This window comes from Callorhinchus milii, unplaced genomic scaffold (assembly GCF_018977255.1).
Source record: "Callorhinchus milii isolate IMCB2004 unplaced genomic scaffold, IMCB_Cmil_1.0 Scaffold296, whole genome shotgun sequence".
NCBI classification, from domain to species: domain Eukaryota; kingdom Metazoa; phylum Chordata; class Chondrichthyes; order Chimaeriformes; family Callorhinchidae; genus Callorhinchus; species Callorhinchus milii.
In genome coordinates, this window is record NW_024705037.1 from 51,359 (window position 1) to 74,537 (window position 23,179).

Genomic DNA, 23,179 nt, shown 5'->3' on the forward strand with positions numbered 1-23,179 from the left:
TCTTGCAGAGCAGAAACAGCACCCTCCAAGTTGGATAGCAGCCTGAAAAAGGTGATATCACAAAACTTTTTCTGTGATCTCAAGTGACCTTTTTACCCACACTAGTGGGCAGTTTCCTACTTACCTTACTGCCAAAGTACATGTTCACCACATGGCAGTCAAACCAATATTTTTGTTTAATTCTCAGAGCTGAAATTTTAACAAATTACAAAGGCAGACTGAGACCATTATCTCGTCATGTATGTATGTTGAACTTTGGCACTCTGCGTCGCCAACCGTGCTAATCGGAGGTGCGGAGGATGGACAACAAATAAACAGAAACAGTAGTTCACACTTGAGAAGCCATTTTAATCACAGGCTGCCGAATCCCAGAATAAAAACCCAGGATCAGTGGTGCCAGCTCAGTCATCTGACCCCTGACCCACCCAGCCACTGGGCGGGAACTTTAGCAGCTGGAATTATGGGACGAGCACAGTACCTTCTTGAGCAGCCGCGTGGAATCTTCCCCTATCTGGCTGAAGCGCAGGACCAGGTTGTTGATGTAGATGTCGCTGATGGCCGAGTGGTCTCGGCTCTCACGCCGCGTCTGGTTCAGCAGCAGGTACCAGCAGTTGACAGGTGACAGCACGCTCTGCTCGCGCCTGTCCAGCACAAATACAAAGGTGTTACGGCGTAAAGTACACACACTCAGTGCTCGCCGCTCCAAGGGATGTACATGTATAGACAGCCCTTTGTCAATCCCCTGCAGGATGGGGGCCTTCGGGAGTTTAATTGACCATACTTCACCACGCTGGTAAAAATGGGTTGGTGAAGGGAGGGGGAGGCGTAGATGTAGGTGGAATTCTGGATGTTGCTCAATATTCACACTAGCCGTGTAAGCTCTACACATTTTTATTTCTGTGTTATATAGATTAATATTAAGCACATTCTAATTTGTAATTTCTTTTCTGTAAAGTTGGCTAAATGGTGAAGGGCAGGAAAATGTACCATTTGCAAACTTTAATAAAGGACAATGCACACCACTCACAATGAGCATAACAATTGACACCAAATTAAAACCAACATGATAATCTGTACTGGCGATTCATTTTCATAGAAAATTGCCAGCCAAGGCATGGAGAGAAAAAGGCAATGTGACAGTATTTTCATGGTCCACGTGGAATTTGAAATTAAACTCCACAGATGACTCCTTTGTGTGTCTGGTTTGCAAGATATGAAATAATTATAATATATAGACAAATAAACCTTAACATGCACACTGAACCTATCTGCTTTCAACTGTGAAATGCTGCATTTTACATAAGTTAAGGCTGCCGCAAGACCAGACATTACTAACAATCACAGTAATATTAAGCTTCAATATTACTTGCTATTAAGCATATTATGCTTTCGCGATTAAATGAGAGGAAAGGAAAATAAAAATGCAGCAGTACATAAAAGTGAGTAATGACGGGTCTAGTGTTTGGAAATTCACGATTAAAGAGAAATGCATTGGAGAGCTGTTTTTACGCAGTAGGAGTCAACGCTCATCATAGCGAGGTAAAGCGACGCTCCTGTGGTTTGTCAATTATATTGTCAGCTTGGGAGTAATTCACAATTGACCATGGGCACACAGTTTAATTCCCAAAGTTCCGCCTTTGCTGCAGGCTGTGATATGTGGAATCCAAGCAAGACAGCAAAGGCACCACATAACTCCCCCCAGCACGTGCCCAACATTGCTTTCGCGGTGTTAATGCAAATGTCAAATGCACTTCTTATTAAAACCGTATTAGGAGAATTGGCTAAATTATAATAGTGCTCTGTATGTAGTAAGTTGAGTCAGATGTGTTAGCTTCATAGGTGAGCATGGTTGGCTATGCACGGTGTGCGAAAGAAGTTCAACAACATACATAGTCAGCATGTCGCACTATGAACCTGGAGACCTGAGTTTGATTCCCAGCCATGGCTAACATCAGAGTGTGATATACACTGGTTTTGGCCTCACCCTTCAACAACACGCTTTGACCAGCATGGTGAAGTATGGTCAAACAACTCCTATGACCAACGCAGTGAAACCTTAATCCTACGATGGATTGATGTGATGTAAATATAGTAGCCATTTTGCAATAGGTCGAGCCATCGATTTAAATTAAATCCTCTGCCTAAAATAGAGGGGAATGAAGGGTTTGTACAGTCAATAATATTTTTTTTGTGATTAATGTTACATCCCGGCTAAAGGAGCAGACAAAACTGTACAAACTCTTAGGTTTTTTCGGTAAAGTCACGTAGGTAAAAATGAACAATAAAAATAATAGAAATAATAAAAATTAAATAATTTCTATTATTTTTATTTTTTACTTTTACCTACGTGACTTTACTGAAAAAACCTAAGAGTTTGAATCCTTGCAGTCACGAAAGCTTCAAATCTAAAACTGTACAAACACCGTGAAAACAAACAAGTAAATAAACGGACAGTAAAAATGTAACAATATCTACTCAATTAATTATCGGCTATTCATCTAATTCACAACCATTTCCTCAACTGCTGGAGGATTAAATATTCAAAGCCATTGTATTGCATTACTTGTTCTTATACTTTTATATTAGAATGTATTATACAGCTGAAAAATCAACGACAATTACATCCAAATAACTTGAGCACAACTTCAAGTACAGTGATTGCATCAATTCATTAAATGTTTTATTTTTATTTTACATGTGCCCGGCGGCCCAGGACGACCCTATTAAGTGTTTCAGGAACAGAAGTACAGATTCTGCGAGGGCTCTTTCCCTCTCCAGACTTCTTTGCGGCTGGAAGGAAGTGATCTTAAAAAAAAAAAACACTTAACCTAGGTTTAGGTTACATTGTGGTTATTACACCAAGTGAAAATCTCCTATTCATCCGTAGAGTTCAGCTAAGTGAGGAGCACCATTGACTGTGCAGCATCCTGTTTCCACATTGACCCCTAAACGTCACGACCAGCTCCGAATGTAATCGGTGGTAAACGTGTGCAGCTCGGTGACGTCTGAAGGGAGATGCACTCTCTCTCAGCTATGAAAGTTACGCGAGCGAGCTCTTAAGATCGTTCACCGAGTATCCTTGGGCACTGCGTCGGTACAGTCGAATTGTCATGAGCACCTGGGCCGAGTCGGCGAGCCTAGCTTAGTTTATGAACCGCGCTGGAACCCTTCTCAATGAGTCATGGAAAGGCAGCAAGATATAAATGTATGCACATAAAGCCAACAACAGAAAGGTAAAACAATATCGTTCAATAATACTGTATAATATGTGGTGCCTCGTGTTATCTAAGCCCATGCATGCCCTAATGTATACGATGTTAGTCCAGAGGGCATGTTACACTTGGCTCAACATGCAATGCAACAAAAACACCTGGCTCACGCATATTCCAGGTTCTTATTTGCCCCAACTTGCATTCTCCGAAGATCCTCCAACATCAGACCAAGGGCCTTTTAATGTATGCAGTTTGCCAAGAGTGCTTGATGACATTGCTGTAGGTTTTATAATCTTAAGGACTTGCGAACATGAGCGGATGGAGCTCATGATGGTGTTTAGAATATGGTTCCGCAGGCCCTTTTCAAAACAAAGTTGTTTGTACCATTGGAACCTCATTTGCCAGAAGAAAAAATATGATAATTGGTTTTTTACCCTTTATCTGGCAACAAAACTGACACCTTTTTTTTTACAAGGAGTCATGTTTTGCATAGACCACAATACCTGCAGTCATAATGCAAAAAAAAACATAACTCTGATAATGTATGCACTGTCCTTGAAGTTGATTGGTCCACACCCGAGCCTTTTGGCGTCATCTGGTCCAACACCATGTGAGACTAGGCTCTAAGGAAAGCTGTCTCGGGTGTGGACCAATCAACTTCAAGGACAGTGCATACATTATCAGAGTTATGTTTTTTGTTTGCATTATGACTGCAAGTATTGTGGTCTATGCAAACATGACTCCTTGTAAAAAATGTGTCAATTTTGTTGCCAGATAAAAGGGTCAAAAAACAATTATCAAAGTTGTTTGTGTGCGATGTAAGGCAGAGGGCATTGTCTACAATCTTGTACTCAGGAGTGTATTTTCTTCTGCATTTATAACTGGGGTGAGGCACCCAGGGCCCTGCCTCACTGTACTTAATATAATTCGATGTAAAGCAGTAAGATTGATTGATGATCCAGCACTCCTAATTCACTCCAGTCACTCACTCACTGCTGCGCAGTAGCCTCCTGATCGCTACTAGAATGGTAACTGTTTCCACAACATTCACTCATTGATTCCTGTTTTTTCTCATTCATTCAGCGTTCAACCACCCTACATACGGTAGGTCACAACGCTTCTCTCTTTGCCTTTTCCCATATTCTGCTCGATGTAAGGAATTTCCTCCCATCGTCTATTTTCCCCGAGATTGTATAACCTTGCTCAATTTAATACGTATTCACTCGTAAACTCTCAAGAGTGCCGCTTGTTGCTGGCCACTTGGCATGTTGGGCCTTTGGGCTTGTGTTCAGTAACCGTGGTTTAAAGAAACCCGTTTAATTTGTTAACATGTGCGGCACATTGTTGACACAAAGCAGGTTTAGAAATGCACTTAAATAAAGGTGAAAGATTAAAAAGAAAATGGTATCTTATTTATTAGATGCAATAGTATACATTTAAATTACATACATTTACATGAACATTTACATTCATGTATATGATGGAATATTAAGTTTAAAATGAAGACTGGCCCAAACAGAATTCATGCACCGTGAACAAATAGTGCACGTAACAAACATCCTACACATGTACACAAACATACCCAGAGATACGATTTTACAAGACGGCAAGACAACTTAAAAAATGAAGACGATACGCGTTTTCAAAAACCTTAAAGGGAGAGATAATATCAACAGAGAAAAGCTTTTGACGCTACAACTCACGAGGAAATCTCAGGGGGGGGCCCATCCACAATAATTAAAGCCAGAAACCGGCAAAAATTTTGAGCACTATTTATTTTCACTAAGGGCAGGCAGCGCATGGAACCGGTAACCACAATGCAAGCGCTGTGAAGTAACACACGTGGAAAACTTAACTCAAGAGTTCCATGATTTAAATTATGGCTTTAGGCAACTTACCACAGTGTCTCACTGTAACTATAAAAAAATCTTTCTGAGCCCACATAATTACGCACTGTATGTTGTTTTTTTATGCCAAAGGCTGTAAATTGTAATACTCATTGCACAACAAGGAAGATGTTTACATTTCCTGTAATGCAGTACCATAAAGGGCTGTCGATCCGGTTTCCAATGGCAGTGAAAATAGTTCTGCGTTGATAGCTTTTTTTTAAAAGGTTAAAATGGCGACAGTAAGGCACGCGTGTATTTTGTTTTTTCAAAAAGAAATACGATTTGTTATTCTAAAGAACACCAACTTAATGACCAATGGAAGCAATTCATTTGGCTGCAGTAACGACACTCCATGTTCTTTGCTTAACCGGTTTAACCGGGCAGCTCTTATAGTAAACAATGCGCTGCTTCGGCACAACCAGTTCTGCTAAGCAATGTCGTGGAGGATCTTCACCGAGTACTGGGCAAGCAGAGTGACTTTCTGATGCCGTGCCAAAAAACAAGCACGGAGGAAGGGGGATCCTAAATGAGGGCTGAGTGCTTGGCAGCAGGGAACTCGGGCCAAGCGGTGTGGTTGTCAATGTCACACCAGGGTAGCTCTAGAAATGCAAGCCCTGCTCCCATGATTATAATTTCTCAGTCTGGCCATGGCCTTGCACTGGAGAGATAGATTGAATATTCAGCTAAAATACTTGGTTAAACGGTGCATAAGATATAATATATACTCCAAGTCCCACCTGATGACGGACGCTTGTGTTGCGCCCGAAACGTCGTGATTTATTATTTTATTTCTATTAGGGAAAAGGGCATTTTATTATTTATTTATTGTTTTTACCTACGTGACTTTACCGAAAAAAACCTAAGAGTATGAATCCTTGCAGTCACGAAAGCTTCAAATCTAGATATAATATACACACGGAATATATTTTGGGTGGAATGGTTGGCACGATGATTAGTGTACTGCACAATGAATCCAGGGCCCGAGATCAAACTCAGGACCGCCGGATTTCCAACTCTCTACAGACCACTGCGCCACCTTGGTCCAAAGGTGCCAAATTTGAAAAATTACTCTCAAATTACTCAACTGGGTAATGCCACATAACAACATTGTCTCCGACTGGTGAAACCACTGCAGACGACACTCGCCTACGAAACACAGCCCATTTGCAACACCCTTTTGCTCTAAGAAATGTGTGAATGCCAAGTGTGCTAACGACCTGATTATTTCCCTTCGTCTAGCAGCTTAGCAACGAGTGCGATGACACGAGTAGTCACGGAGGTCACGAGGCGAGGGCACTGGGGGACGGGTGGAGGCTTCACCTGAGTTGGGGATGATCGCGAGCGGCGCGGGCGCGGCCAAGGAAGCGCTCGGCCAGGCGGTCCAGGCCCCGCGCGTACTCCAACTCCAGCTCCGAGCGGCGACGGAAGAAGTCCTGGAAGTCCTGCAGCAGCTGCTGCCGCAGCTCTGTCTGCTGCTCCAGGCACTTGAGCTGCTCGACCAGCTGCAGGCGGATCTCTGTAAGCCACAAACAAAGGCTCAGCGTCATGCACCAATAAATAACCATCTTCTACATACATAGCGCCTTCTTCTGGATAACATTGGTCCAAAGATGACATTGGTTGACGAGTCTATGTTGTTTAATTTCATTTTCATGACGAGATCTATAACATAACTTCTTTTACTAGGTGATGGAGTGGTGGTGGTGCAGTGGTTAGCATACTGTACTAAGAATGTGGCAATCCGAGTTCGATTCCTGGCCATCTTTTGCCAGTGATATCTGAACTAGTGCTAACCCATCTCCCTCCCCCCCGACTGCCAACCCTTCCCGTTCACCAAACCACACTGACCCGAATGGCTAAGTATGATTAAACAACCCCCATGATCCAACACTGCATAGGGGACACCTATATCTGAAAAAAGGGCTGTACATTTACTTGTTATTACTCGCAAAAATCACTAAGGCATTGCATCATCTGTAAAACGTTGCTGCACTACACTGAACAGCCTCCACACAGTATTCGTAGAGGGCTCTTGCCTCTTGCATTCGCCAACCCAGCAGCATTTGTCTTTATAAAGGCCGCATCCCTGCGGATGAGACTCGGGGAAGTAAAAACTAGTTGATTTTTTTTGCCTAACTTCAAACAACACTGCTGGAAAATAATGGAGAAAAAAAATGCATTGGTCGATTAACACGAGCGTTATTTCATTTCGGGAGAAACACATTATTGCACGTTTATAATTATTTTATTGTCCACAACCTTCCAAAGGCGAAAAACGATGGCGCAGTCGTAATTATTTTTAATTGAATCCTCCAAGACACTGTATAATGAAAAGTTAGAGCTTTCATTTTTTAAATATCCATTTCTACCAGACAGTGGCATCTCAAGAAAGCACTCCCATTTGCTGCATGCAAATGACACTTTTTCAATAGTGCTTGAAAGATTGCTTTTGAAGCAATGCATTATTTTTCCAAATAAATCAAAGCAAGTGCTTACAGAGCACCTCACACTGTCAACTGTTAGAGGGTAATGACAATAGTCTGACATCGGCTGTAAATTATTATAAGCCTTGCAGCGAACAGAGTTGGCAAGGAAATAACATGGCGAAATTCCTGTAATCCGTGGCGATGTGGGGGATGATGCTAGTGGCAGATACAATTATCTGCTGAAGTAACATCTGTTATCCGTGCAGATCTTCATCAGTAGCCATGATCCATCCACTGTTGAATTAAGGCTTTCCCCAATCGCCTCCATGCTTCATGGTCTCGCAATGCAACACTCCATCTATCTCCGGCAAACGAGTTAAACGCTCCACACCCTTCGTACAAGTCCTTGAGGGACATTCCACAGCGACCAGACATTAACTCCCTGACCTGGTATGCAGGAGGTCGTGGGTTCGTTCGCGAGCCTAACGCCTGTATATTTGGAGTTTGTGTGTTCTCCCCGTGGTCGTGTGGATTTTTCTCCGGGTACTCTGGTTTACCCCTCGACATTTAGAAACATGCGTTTAGAGTATTTGGCTGCTATGAATGTCCACCTAGGCTACTTCGTTGAGCTATCATTTGTTGCCAGGTCACGTCTGAAAAAGGGCTGTATAACTCAGTGGGCTTCACCTGGTTAAATAAAAAGTCCCCTACTTTGGTGCCACGGTCATTAATCTCGAACACCGGCCATCATTCCTTTCAGCGACAGATGTTGCTCAAGCCATTTAAATTGTCTCAACGGTCATAATGCTGTTTTTTTTATAACTTGCGTATGTTCTCCAATCCTGTATCTCAGTGTAGTTCCAAGCTTGCACCTATCTATACTTCTTTGTTCACTTATAAGCTTTTGTTCTATGTCCCCTTGTCAGTGTCCATGTTATGTCAAAGCAGTTATGTCAAAGCAGGTGCAAAAGCTCAGATAATGGGGAGACTTGAGTAGTTTCGGGAGACCACTTGCAGGCGATTCCCATCTGTGTATAGTCGCGAATAACAAGATTTTTTTAAATCTCCCGTGCCTAAGCGAAGCTTGGGATAAGCACTGATTACCGCGTGTAAAATGCCTACGGAATAAATGCACCCGATCTCATCAGGTCTCAGAAGCTAAACAGGTTTGAGCTTGGATAGTGAGTGAATGAATGACCACCGTGCAACGAAAACGTTGTGATAGGCTGTAGAGATATGTGGCGGACAGGGCAGTACAACAAGATCGACAGCTGCACTGCTCTTCTCTGCTCCCCGCATTGTCCAGCATTGACCAGCGGGGTGATATATGGTCAAATAACTCCTCCCACGACCCGTATGGTGTGGGGAAGCCTTCATCTAGCAGTGGAGTGACAAAAAGGGCTGTACATGCACATGTTTTGGTTTGCATATTACTGCATGCAAGGGGAAATCAAAGTTCCCGGGGGGAAAAAACACATATGGAAAAAGCCACACAAGCTGCACAAATTGGTCAATAACTTCATACACCATCTGCTGTATACAAAAACTGCATTGGACCGTGTACAATACTTTCTAAAATACCTAAACGTGCACAACAATAACAGCGCTGTCACACTGTGGACAAACCACACGATTAGAGAGCAAATATCGCATCGGCTGCTCCTGCAAGTGCACTACAGGAGCCTTCGTTTTCATTACGGAGTGGGGATCAAGGCTACTCATTAATCAGAGGAAAAGACCAATTAGATCACGGTTAGCACATAATTGGATCTCATTCTGTCACATAGTCGTAGATAATATCACGTGGTCGTGCTGGTCAGAGAATAAGATCTGCACTCAAGAATCCAACAATTCAAATATTTAGATTTAATATAAATGCAACTTGAATGTACTGTATTCATAATGCATGTGCAAATCCTTTTCTGTCCATGGGCTCTGTATCATTAAGGACGCTCAGCATGCCATGACACATTATACCAAGTACAGCATGCATTTGCTGTGCATTTACCAGCCAAATCTGCCGTGAATTAATCATCAGCTGTACTAAGTAAGTCCGGCTCTCAAAGCAAGACATTTCTAAATTAAATGGAGCCATGGAAACACAAATTATTCACGCTTCCTTAGAGCGCGTATGGAATAAAGCCAGACCTTTGGACGCAGGATGGGTTTGGATAAAGGAATTTCTTTTTTCAACAATGACGAAACCAGGGTGTTATGGAAACACTTTACTCTGCTACTTTTTCAAGTTCAGAAGGGAAAAAAAACACTAAGACTGGGCAAGAACAACATTAGCAATGCCACCGTTAACAAGTTACAAAACTAGTATGTTATAACTACAGTCCTAATCTTAAAAGGTCATTGAAATACAAGGCCTCAACCATGTACTCAGCAACAGGAGGTGTTAAAACTCACCCCGGTCATTCATAGATTGGTGCAATTCAAGGTTGAAATTTGATTAAAGGATCAATCCTTTTTTTTCATCATGTGAGACAGGACAGGGTTCCACTCTCCCCACTTTTAGAGTTAAATAATACATTAATTTCTCAAGTTATGGCCCCGGCACAGGAACGGTACGGTGCTTATTTGTGTGCAGCGAGCGTACTGTAGGCCAACGTAGAACATTGCGGTGGCTGTAGCGGTCTATAGTGGTTGTAGTGCTGACGTGAACCCATTACTTACAATATATACGCATTGAAAAGCATCGATTCCTACAACGCATGATTTGATGCACGTTTTTTTAGCTTACAGAATCGATATTAACCCTGTGAATTAATGCAGAATTACTCCTTACTAAGCAGGTTATCACACTGCTCATCTCACGGGATAAGCAGTGTTGAGCTTGGATAGGTGACCACTATGCACTCTACGTGCAGAAATACGTGGAGGGCAGTGCAGGGAAATCCATTGTTGTACTTAAATGTGCGCTCCCACGTCTATGCTCCCTGCCTTCACCAACCCGCATTGATTGACCAGCGAGGCGACATATGGTCAAACTATTCCCACGACTAACAAAGCATTGGGAGGCCTTCATCCGGCAATGAAATGAAAAAGTCTTTTACGTGTTCACACAATGAGATTGAACACATAACTCAAGGGCTGCTCCCCTATCAGCTGCTAGATGTAAGCAACCCGTTGGCGGGTGCGCCACCACCGTTAACACGCACCACACACACTTTAATTCGCAAATCGCCAAGCATGTAATTAAAATAATCCTATTACTATAGTTGGCCAAAGAAACCTCCACAATGCAAGGGGCCATGGCTTAAAATAGCGAACCAGCGGTTTCATCTATACAGTTATGTCAACACGGCGGATTTTTTTTCCAGGGCCGGCAAGGACCGTAGTTCACATTTCAACAGCATGGATGGCCAGCTTCAACGTTTGCCCATGGGCACCTGCCAAGCTCTATAAACATTTGTATAAAAAGCCCCTTCAATTAAAGCGGCGCGGCACAGCGAAACGAATGTCTGCGGGAACAATGTGTTTGCTGTAGACTGTGTTGGTCAATGTTCTTGTTAGGTACTCCAGGCTGAATGCATGAAAATATCAAATTACGTGGCCCTTTGCCAGCACGGAATGCCAATAGCTACAGTCTTATTTGGCAAACAAAATCAAGGGACATTTCCTCTTCGCTTTGGCTTCTTGGTGAAAGAGCTCTCTGTTTTAGCGTATGGTGCTCGGTTACAGATCTCGGTGTATTCAGCAGATAGATAAAGGGGATGTCGCGTAAAGCACTTGGAGACGTTTCTTATAGCTGCATATTATGTTAAAGGCGGCGATTGAATTGCATAAACCAGGCACTGTAATGCACAAACTTCCATCTTAATACAAACCCCCCTTAACCTACCACTCTCTCAAGCCCCTCGTCTAGTGTGTATCATCTTAAGAAGGTTGGAGCACCGAAGTTACTTGCTCATGCCACTCCGTGAAAGGCTCCATGAGAGGGAGCTCTAGACAGCCCCTACAGGGATTTTTCACATACTCTTCCAAAAATATACAGTATCGGTACACTCATTCACAAATCAAAGTTGTAATATAACTCAAGACGCATATGCTCATAATCTGTGAAAACAACTGGACATCTCTGAAAAAGAGCTTCATAGCTCATCGGATTTCTCCAGTATAAATACATATTCTGATAACGAATAATAAATCACAGGCATTTGTCGGTCCAATGCAAGGTGAAGGCATCCTCACATACCGTGCCAGACATGGGGGTTTTTTCATCATACTTCTCCACCCTGGTCACTGGTAGGATGGCGAAGCAGAGGGAACAAAGACTTGTTCATATATCACTCGCCACGTGACGAGAGCTGTGGCCACGCAGAGCAGTGCCCTAAACCACCATTGCCTCTGTGTGAATATATTACGTAAGAGAGGGCAGGTTGCTTATTCGCCTTTTACGAGTCCAAACTGGTTGTTCAAGTTGGCTACCTGACCTTGAAAGTAAAAGTGCAGTAAACGTATATGACTGCACGGTGTGAGACAAAGCATAAGGCAAGCGAGCCAGTCCATAATATTACGTGGTGTGTAGATGTAGTCAAACGCTTATTTACTATTTACATGAAAACCACTCGGATTTGTTATCCTCTCTCGATCCATTTAACAATTTTCAGTCGTGCAATGATTTTTAACACGTACAAACAAAACAATTCACATTCTCTGCACGAGTGAGTACCAGCGGGCATCTTTTTCGATCATCACCATCATCTGCCATTGCTGAATGAAAGCCTCCCCAAGCCGCATCGATCTCCCGAGGTCGAGCAGTACACACAACAATCCACCACCTCGCTCAGGAACACGAGCCGATATCATCTCCTCCGTCCCTCCGCGGCGGTACGCTCCTTACAAAATACACATTCCTCAGGTATAAATTCTACTTATTTATTTCCCACTTTAAACATGTGTGGTGGTCATGATTGACACACGCGCCACAACCAGGGGAGGGGTAGAACCGGTCCGGACCGGTCGGGCCAACGGCGGTTGGAACCCCTCTGAGGGGAGGGGCTGGGGAAGCTACGATCCCCAGAGCCCCGCCCCTCAGGGAGGAAGGGTATATAAGGCGGGTCCCTGAGAGCGCGAGGCAGTCCATCTCAAGCCGAAGCAAGAAGCCGCCTGAAGAAGAAGACCCTGGACCCCAAGCCGCAGACGTCCTTCTAAGGGCCGGGGCTCAGTGCGGTGCCAGTGGTCGTGGGGTTAGGACCCTGAGGTTCCCTCGGCCTGATGCCCTTGTGAGGGGCAGGTCCGGACGGGCCAGTGGTCAGGGACCCACCGGGCCAGCGGTGGGTCAGCCTCCCCTAGGTCTAGCCAGCTGGAGGGCTCAAGTAAGGAGAGTTGTAGGTACGATAGCCCGGAGGCTGTACCTCCCCAGTTTGTGGGTGAAAGGGCCATTACCCCTTTGTGTTAGGATTAGTGTAACTGTTTGGTGAAATAAAGCGTGTTGCCTCTACGAAGACTCCGTCTCCCTCCAAGAACGTTACACATGCACTGGGAACCCGTGCTGCGATGATGCCACGGCTGCACTACAGGCGTGCGGGGTTAACTGCTATTCCTTACAGATAAGACCCGAGCAGTAAATGCCAAGGTGTGCGAGGCGAATAAGACGCGTCGTCATAAATAGCATGCATTTGAAAAAAGGACCGGCTGTCAATGACGCAGAGAATTTAAATGTGATGAGAAGGTACAGTGTGCGGCAGGATCAGCAGCAGCCCACTCTCGGGGTTGAATTGCCTTTCTTGGGCCCCGGGTGGAAAAAGTTACTTTAAAAAAATTATAATCAGCACAGCACAGCACATGGTTTGCTAAGATAAGGGGTACAGAAAGCACTCGCAGATATCAAGGTGTCATTTCCACGGCATATTGTACCACGTTGCAGATAACAAACCGGAAAGACACGCATTATATACATCTGCCTCCTCTGATTCAGGCACATGACCGACTGTGTTATCTGTTCAATATTAAAGCAAAATATGCATTATGCATTTGCTTGTAGAGTACAGACCTTTGTCAATCCATGGCTGGATGAGGGACATTCCCACGCCATGCATGTCGGGGGTAATTTGACCATAAGGTGGTCAACTACGAGATTATGAAGTACAGGGAGCACAGACATGGGGGTACAATAATGGAATTTGCTGCACTACCCTCCGTTGCTCACCCTGTAAGCTCCATTTATTTGTATCCACGCATAAATTCAACGCATTCATCATCAAGATGACGTAACCAGGTGTAAAAATATCTTGCCCTTGCAATTCAATGAATTGTCACGATTCATGGTTGTGGTTCGATGCATTAATAGGTATTTTATTTAGTACTACAGTGAATCCAACATGCTCCAGCGGTAGGAAGGATCACACCTTAAATGCAACATACAAATTGATAAAACATCGACTAACACGCAACTTTATACATTCATTATGAGCTTATGAATCTTATGTTCATCGACAAATTCCTTGTCAAGGCATGATCTATGCACTGCTAAATTAAGGCATCCCCAAGCCATCGTATCTTCTGACTACGTGTTGCAACGATCCGCCTGGCACCTGCACACAAGTTAGATTCACCACTCCATCTCGGCGGTGGCCGCCCCCCCCCCCCCCACGGGCGCTTTTCCCTCCTTTGACTGCGATTCCGTCGCGAGTTTCGACCACCAGCCACCATCATCCCGATTACATCACAACAAGCCTCATAACGACAGCCCTTGAGGTTGTTGACGTGTTTGTACTGAACTAACCTCCCCATAGAAGTTAGTCAGTTTAACACGAAGGCTTTCGAGACCAATATTATTTATAAGCATTCATGAACCCCCCCCCCCCCCCCTGGCTCACAAGTGACGACATCACATTTTATCCCTCTATTTAAAAACGAAACAGGAGGATTTCTCCACAAATCTGGCTGTCGTCTGATGTTGCTAGATGTATTTACTGGCGAAACGTTGTACTCCAAATGTAAATGTTGTGGATTTACTCTGCAACACACCGGTGTGCTGTACTAGTAACAAATTGGAATGTTCTGTTTACGTGACAAACCTTCCTAATTGGCTGTCTGGTGGCGGCGGGTTTAATGACACATTATTATTTACGCGATCTCACCCAAAAAAACTCTATTATGAACAAACCTGCTTGTCAATTACGCACACTGCTAATGCAGGCGTATTGAAAGTGATTTACACTTTGTGGGGGTGTATCTTTTGTTCTATGATCACAAATGGCTCCCAAGCTCTGACCAGTTGCTTTATAGATTCCTGCACTGTACTTCAAGCCATAACCACTGCACATGTAGCTGGGTGTGGCTCAAGGCCGACAGCACACACGGTGTAGCGGGGAACGCGCGCTCCTCGCCGTGTCGAGCGGCGTGGGCCTGGGGAAGAACCAATGGTGCCACAGCCCGTGATGTGCACAGTTATGTGGGTGACGGCAGTGTGCGGCGTGCAGACCATTCAATCATCATCATCATCGGCCATGGTCTATCCACTGCATGACGAAGATCTCAGCAAGCCATCGCCACCACTCCGCGGTCTTGCAATGCGACAAACCGTCTGGCTGCTGCTGCTGCACGCTGAACAGATTTCATTCCTCCGTTCCAATGTGGACACGGTCCTGGGCGTGTTCCCTCCTTTTGCTGCGGCCTCCTTCATTCGCTTTAAACATCAGCCATCATCCTTTCCAGCAATATGTTCCGGCCAAGCCCACTTCTATCAATGGTCAATATGATGTCTATAACCTACATATGTTCTCTTTAATCCATGTGACATGAATCCATGTGACGTGGATAAAAAAAAACATATGCCTTTCAATGGCAAGGACATTTTGTACACATTTCATAAGTAGATCGTGTGAAGACGGTCAGACTGCATATATGGGGAAAAAAAATCGGTGTCCATGATCAATCCAACTTTTGGGTCGATTCATCTTAGCCGACAGTTCAGAACCAATATCAGAAATGCCACACTGCCATGCTGAAAAGACAGTATCTCCAGACAGTCAGTGTAGAAATATATACCTTATAAATTGTGTGTAGAGATAGAAAGGGAGAATAAAAACAATACATGTTGCTGAAAATCTAACTTACTCAACAAAAGACACTTCTGCTCCATCTCAATTCATAACAGAAAAATACAATCTCTTAGGCGTTTTCTTAGAATGAGGTGCACGCACATCTGCGTCAAGCCCTGGTGGATGGGGAGGATTTATGGATTTCTGTGCACAAACCAGACACAGATGTTGGAAGTAACTGATAAAGCATTGTGCAAAGATATATTTTTTTCCTGAAGTTCTGCCAGCCTAAAGAACAAACTCTAAATATAAACACATGTGCCAACGACCCACATACATAGAGTTGGATACAGCGTGGCACGAAAAAGATACCTCCAAAGGAAACAAAACTATTACGTTCCACCAGTGCAGTTTAGTGCTTTGTTATATTTTTTTTACTGTAATATTTATTACACTTGTTTACCACGGAAAAGCCTCACCGAGTCCCATGACTCTTTTTTCAGGAGGTTCCTGCCAAGATTTTACAGGAGGGAGCAATGCTTTCCATGTAATATATGCGGGTAATTTTTCTAATGTGGGAAATTTGGATCATGATGCTGGCACACAATGGCCTACTCTTGCATATGACATCACAGCACCACAGACCATCCAGTGTGAAGCAGTATTATTATAATAACCATGAATAAACCACAATTACTGATCAGGGTGGTCGCTGAATTCGAGCAAGGAACCTCATGCGGCATGCAATGAACACACCTAGGCCATGTCACACCCCCCTTAAAGGAGCATGGGGCAATGCTGATCTTCTGTGTACAGCTGTGAATCATTACCTGAGTTCCACTATCCTATGGTGGGGGCAAGTCTATCGACAAGACAATTACTGTTGACATCCACAAAGTGATAGTCATTTTGACCTCTAAGATAGAATGGCAGGTCAACCTCAACCGATTATTGAACTCGCAACAATATATTGTGAGATGCTCACTAACCACTGGTCATTATGACTGTAACAATATTTTTTGACAAAATATATGACATGTAAATGTAAAATATATTATATATGTTAAAACGTGGACTGTCGTGGATACAAATAGACTGTACTGTTAAGGAATAGACCAGGTATCAGTTGACAAAAAGCATATTGTTAAAGTCTGTTGAAAGAAAAGGATTAAGGGCGTTGGCCAGACTTTGCACTGCGTGTGCTTTATGCTGCAATGTGTGTATTAAGATAGCTGCCGCTGTGGGCTATTAACTGTTTTCCAGCAGGCAAGCAGGCCCAATAAACACCAGTGTACTGAAGCAGAGGTTCATCTTGAGCGTAAGACACATGCATTAAGGTTCCTGTTTAATACCATTGTCAACGTCACAGTCAGTCAATTTTAGATCATGTGCACACATGCGCTCTTTGAGGGAACAGTAGTCAATTCCCCTCCCTTGTGTCAAAATCACAAGGGAATTTTAGCAGCTGTTACTTTACGTCCAGCAACGATGCAATAGTGCCAACCGTAGTTGCTTGCACTGCTCCCTTATGCAATGCTGGGGTGGTATGTTGACTGTAACGTAGAGCGGAAGCTACATTTGCACCCTGTCCACAAGGTCTTTTTGTTGGGAGGCCAAAAATAACCAGTGTTGACATTTCAGCCGATAGGCTTTCAATAGCCTTCAATAGCCAACATCTACACAATCCGCAGCATTTCATTGCTTGGCGTGTTTTGAATTCCCTTTTATGCCTGTTAACCGCCGAAAACGCTGATGAAAACTGCACCACACAAGAGCCCAATGTTACTGTAAAGCACCAGTGCATCATCCCATTGTTATTGTTCAAAGCAATATCTTGACCCAATAAAGAAGCCAACATCAACAATAAAATAAAAATCTGCAGACACACAAAATTAAATATACTCCGGATAAAGGGGAACAAAAACTGTGCCACGTGCATACGAGAGAATGTATGATTACACGCACTATTTTCATAGACGTCTGGCTTGTTCACCGTGCATCAGTGGACGTTTCATTGTGATTCAAGGGTCAAAATTGTCCCCGAACAGAGGGTGGGAGTAGTGGTGGAGGTAGGGGAGGTGGTGGGGGAGACGGGGACAAGAGAGCAAGCGGAATGCTAAGAGCAAAATGCTTGCCAGGGACTGTCTGCTCGTATTAGAAGCTTGGGGTTGACGAGTGGCAGGCAAGATAAATTATATATCAAGAGTGGCCCGATAGAGGAATCGTGGGGGGTGCGTGCACCAGCAGGAAAAAGATTTCACTTGGCAGGATTTGTATTGCTAACCTTTGCAGCACTGGGATGCGGCACAAACGAAAATATATTTTTAAAAGTAGACGTTGATAAATTAAAGGCATTGAAGGTACTAAACTGAAGTTACGTCTTAAATTATGTTAAATAATAAAAATGCTTAAATAATTATTTATGCCTTCAGGCAGATTACACGAGATTGTAATTGCTCGACAAAAATCTTAACCTTTTGAACCAACAATTTAGCTTTATTATTTTAAAAAATCCCTCCCGATTTTCACTTTTAAACAAGAATCCTAACTTAAACCTCTTATAATATACACAGGCTCAAAATAATAAGAGCTTCTTACTGTAAAAACTTGGGAGGAAAGCTGCGGAGAATAATGCCTTTGCCTTCCCACAATTAACTTTGATTGGCGGCACCCATCAGTAAGAGGTTGTTCAGCTCAAATTCATCACACAGGCAAACAGATAAATTACACACCTGTTCATCAAATTGATTTTTTTTCAGGAAAGGATAACGCCACTTTTGATTTAAAGCTTTCGTGATAATGTTGAAGTTTTGTGCAAAACTAGCTACTACTGGCCAAGACTAATTTGAGAATCTATCGAAATTTAAAGAAATCAAAATAACTTTAACCGTTCGGATAGCTACCGCCTTAGTGCTGCGTGGAAGCGAATCATCAAATAATACATTATTTAAATGCATGCCTACAAAGGGCAGCGTACTTTATTAGGCATTATCGTTGGTAGGGCTATTTTAATAAACACAATAGACAGGAAGAATAAGTTCAAAGGGCTCACATAATGCACATGCATAATGTACGTGGCATCAGTAATCCCCCCCCCCACATTGTGCAAGAGCTCAGAAGCGCCTCTATATAACGAAACAGTAAGACTATGGGGACCTCATTTGCCAGTAAAAATATGATAATTGGTTCTTTACCCTTCTATCTGGCAACAAAACTGACACCTTTTTGCAAGGAGTCATGTTTGCATAGACCGCAATACCTGCAGTCATAATACAACAAAAGAACATAACTCTGATAATGGTCCAACCCATGTGAGACTAGGCTCTAAGGAAAGCTGTCTCGGGTGTGGACCAATCAACTTCAAGGACAGTGCACATTATCAGAGTTATGTTCTTTTGTTTGTATTATGACTGCAGGTATTGCGGTCTATGCAAACATGACTCCTTGCAAAAAGGTGTCAGTTTTGTTGCCAGGTAGAAGGGTAAAGAACCAATTATCGAAACAGTAAGACTTCTCCACAAATCTGGCTGTCGCCTGATGAGGCTAGTTGTAATTACTGGCGAAACGTCGTACTCAGATTGTAAATGTTGTGGCTTGGCTCTCCAACACACAGGTGTGCTGTGCTCGTGACAAATTGGCATGTTCTGTTTACGTGACAACCCTTACTAATTGGCTGTGTCAGGTGGTGGTGGGTTTTAACATGTATATATTTACGCAATCTAACCCAAAAAAAACTCTATTATGGAAAACTATAAACTACAGGGTGTTTCAAACAGATGGACCCAATTTCAAAGCAGTATATTTCACGATGGCAACATGTTACAATTACACAAAAAGTTACAAACGGTTTAATGAGTTATCAAGTTTTACTAACCATTTTATTAATGCTCTATGTGCCCTCCACCTGCTGTACAGACAACATCGAGACAATAGTTGAATTCGTCCCAAACGCCTCTCAAAGTGTCTTCTTCCACTAAAGTCACCGCTGCCGTGATTCTGTTTTTGAGGTCATCCAGATTAGTCGCTAATGGTGGCACAAAAACAAGGTCTTTGACGTATCCCCACAAGAAAAAGTCGCAGGGTGTGATGTCTGGGGATCTTGGGGGCCAAGAGTGTAGCGCCAAGTCTTGGGTCCCGTGCGACCTATCCAACGTTGGGTCAGTTTGTCACTTAGAAAACGTCGAACCTGCAGGTGCCAATGTGGCGGTGCTCCATCTTGCTGAAAAATGAAGTAATCGGAATCTTCATCAAGTTGTGGAAAGAGCCATTTCTGCAGCATTTCGAGATACGCTTGCCCCGTATTTGTGTTTCCCTCGAAAAAGAAAGGGCCATAAACCTTTCTTTGAGAAACAGCACAAAACACGTTCACTTTCAGGGAATTACGCTCATGCACTACAGTTTCGTGTGGATTCTCTAATCCCCATATGCGCACATTGTGACGGTTAACTTTACCGCTTAGATGAAACGTTGCTTCATCACTAAAAATCAAACGCAGTAAGAAGCTGTCGTCCTCCATGTTCTGTAACATTGCATCACAAAATACTACACGCTTTCCTTTGTCACCTGCACGAAGAGCCTGTACCATTTGCAACCGGTATGGCCTCATGATTAAACGTCGCCTTAACACACGCCAGACAGTCTTATGAGGGATCGCAAGTTCTCGGCTGGCACGAGTGGACTTGCGTGGTCGCCCTGTGCTCTTCCCCTTACATAAACAGCCTGTTTCCTCAAATTGTCGATACCAACAACGAATGCTCTTTCACATTGGCGGATCAATGCCAAAACGCTGTTGAAACGCACGCTGCACCGCAATTACGGATTCAGTCTTGCTGAACTGCGGAACGCAAAACGTCTTGTGTTGCGGGTCGCCATCTTGCAAATGACTGAGGCGAGGGGCTGTTTGTGCGCTGGGAGAGGCATCTAGCGGTAATCATTTGAAACTCTATGCCCCGCCCTTTCAAGTGGTAAGAGTTTCATTCATGGGCGGTTCGTGATTGCAGAGATAGTGATTTCAAATCAGGTCCATCTTTTTAAAACACCCTGTATAAAAAAACAATAAACTATTTTTATTTCACCAGATAAGGCCTACTAAAATACATAGCTATTTTTCATTCGCGACCTGGCCACAAACTATAGTTTAAAGTGGCTTATCAGGTGGAAATTTATAGCAGCCAAATACTCTAAACAAATGTTTCTAAATGTGGAGGGAAAACCCGGAGGATCCGCAAAAAAATCCACGTGGTCACGGGGAGAAAATGCTCCAAAAATACAGGCGTTAGGGTCAGGATCACACCCACGACCTCCTGTATACCAGGCGAAGCAGTTAACATCTCGTCACCGTGGCACTCCATGACCCACATAGCATGGGGAGACCCTTATCCAGCATTGGATTGACCAAAGGGCTGCTTGCACATGTACACAAGTGAATGTCTCCCCATTCATGATCTTTTCCACTGTTCAAATGACACTATCGTTACGTAACCCCCTACCTATCTTTTTAGTTGCCTTTTTTCACAACATGGGTCTCTCCCCCACTCCGATACAGCATCTTCAGATGCCATTGCATTTATAATTAATATCAATTACTATTGTTTTGGACTATATGTGTATTCCGTATCTTCCGAGATCATCTCATCAGCAGTCCTCATAAGCTAAGCGGTCTTAAGCCTGGTGAGTGCTCGACCGGGTGAGTCACCATGAGTGTCACAGGCTGTTGCAGAGCTATGCTGCAGGCATAGCCTCAATCGTTGAACTGTACGTCTATGGATCCACGTGTCTTCACAACCAGTATTTACCAACGTGAAGTAAAGAAAAAAACCTCCATGACCCACGTGGCATGGAGAGACCCTTACAAAAGGGCTGCACATGTCCACAAGTTGGTTATCTCCATATATATAAGGCAAAGTTGTGAGTATGTGTGTCTGTTCAAAATGTTTAGCTGCTTCCCGACATGCAACACACATGAAATTTGCCATGTGGGTACTTTCCAGACTGTACACCATGCACAAATTATAAAAATACACTTTTTGGGGGGGGGGGAGGGAGCTCAATAATGCATATATTTTTTGCACGGCAAGTGAGCTGTGACGTCAAATCTGTCATGTGACCCACGCATGTGGAAGTGTAACGCATTGGAGTGTAGTGGTTAGCGCGCTGCGCTACGAACCCGGCGACCAGAGTTCGATTCCCGCTCACGGCCACCACCGGTGACGATTATTTGAACCAGTCCTGGGCCTCCCTAGGTCGACTCAGCCTCAAACGAGTAACTGTTGTGGTGTGAACATCGCCACTGGGGAGACAAAGGCGGCCGGGTGTGGTGAATCCAAGTCCCGGGCAAAGCCGGGTAGTACAGCTAGTACATTTATAAACCACAAAGCCACTATATAATGCACCTGCTGACACCACATCATAGAATGTTTGTTTCTTTGGAGAAGCAGCCACTTGAAAGGTATCAAACTCCCTGCGGAAGAGGACCAATGAGCTTAGCGGTCATTGCTGCTACCCTCATCCACTCTCTCAAACTCCCCACCTACAGGACCGACGTTCCCAGGGTGTTAATTTCCAATACTGTGAAGAATAGCAGCTGACTTTGCGCTTGAATGTGCCAGGCATGAGGCATGAGATAACATTAATGTGCCTTCCTTCACACTGTATTCTCCATCACGCTTATCTACACACGTCAGTGGTATTCCACTACAAAACATTACATGTAGGGAAACCCACTGAATATTTATTCATGTTGATTATGAAACTTATGATACATGCACAAAATGGTATGCGTAAGAATGTACTTGATTTTATTCGTACGTGTTGTAGTGGGGGTGGAAGGTGCCGCAGTGGTAAAAATACTGGCCTATAAACCCACCCATCAACATAAGTTTGCATCTGAGCCATGGCTAACAACGGTCTGGGAATTGCTCATCTTTAAGATGTAAAGAAGAGTCCTGTGGATAGCGGGATTGACAAAAAAACAACAGCAGTTGGTGAATAAATGACCCAGTCATGGGCACTTCCCTTCGCTCAACTGTGCTGATAAGCATGGTGACTGACATGGCATGGGAAGGAAATATTTTAACAGTGAAGAAACAAAGGATTGCCAAACTATTATTGTTTTAATTATTGCATGTTACAATGGGTATTATTTTCATTGGTGCATTGTCTGTTAAAACATGGATGTGTGTGTGTCCATCTGTACGTCTTCCTGAATGTTGATGACTCTCACCTGATTAAGTCAGTGATGTCAGTTAAATATATTTATAAAGACGATCAATTTGAAGTTATTGTAATGTTCTGACTTGCCCCTACTGGACATTTGTAAAAAAAATAGCGTTATAGCTCATCAGATTCCTCCAGCATAATTACATATTCTGATTCTGTACTTCAAACAAAGAAACGGACAAAGACAATGGAAGAAAGGCTGAAGGGTGCACAAAGGAGCATGGAGAGAGATACATGCTTGAAATTACGGCACAGGTTTCCATACATTTATGCAGGTTTGGATTGTACGATTTCTTGTATATGTGGCTGGCTAACCTATTTCTACCCAATGATCACTAAATGTGGTTTGAATCCACTCATATGCGGTCGAACATGGGGTAACATTGCGTGTACTGTATCCACGACTCGGCAGCCAGCCGTCTTGTGCGGAGCATTGTGTG

General features: G+C 43.5%; 1 protein-coding gene across 1 annotated transcript in view; it reads right to left on the minus strand.

Moving 5' to 3' along the window:
• Positions 1-20,393, minus strand: part of LOC121851995 (SLIT-ROBO Rho GTPase-activating protein 3-like) — a 66,009-nt gene extending 45,616 nt beyond the window's left edge. Inside the window, exons 1-4 of the mRNA XM_042346069.1 lie at positions 20,338-20,393; positions 19,674-19,861; positions 6,422-6,617; positions 479-641 (exon numbers count right to left, since the gene is read on the minus strand). Coding sequence (XP_042202003.1) covers positions 479-641; positions 6,422-6,617; positions 19,674-19,861; positions 20,338-20,393 — 603 coding nt within the window. The remainder of the gene's footprint in view (positions 1-478; positions 642-6,421; positions 6,618-19,673; positions 19,862-20,337) is intronic.
• Between the last annotated feature and the right edge of the window lie 2,786 nt (positions 20,394-23,179).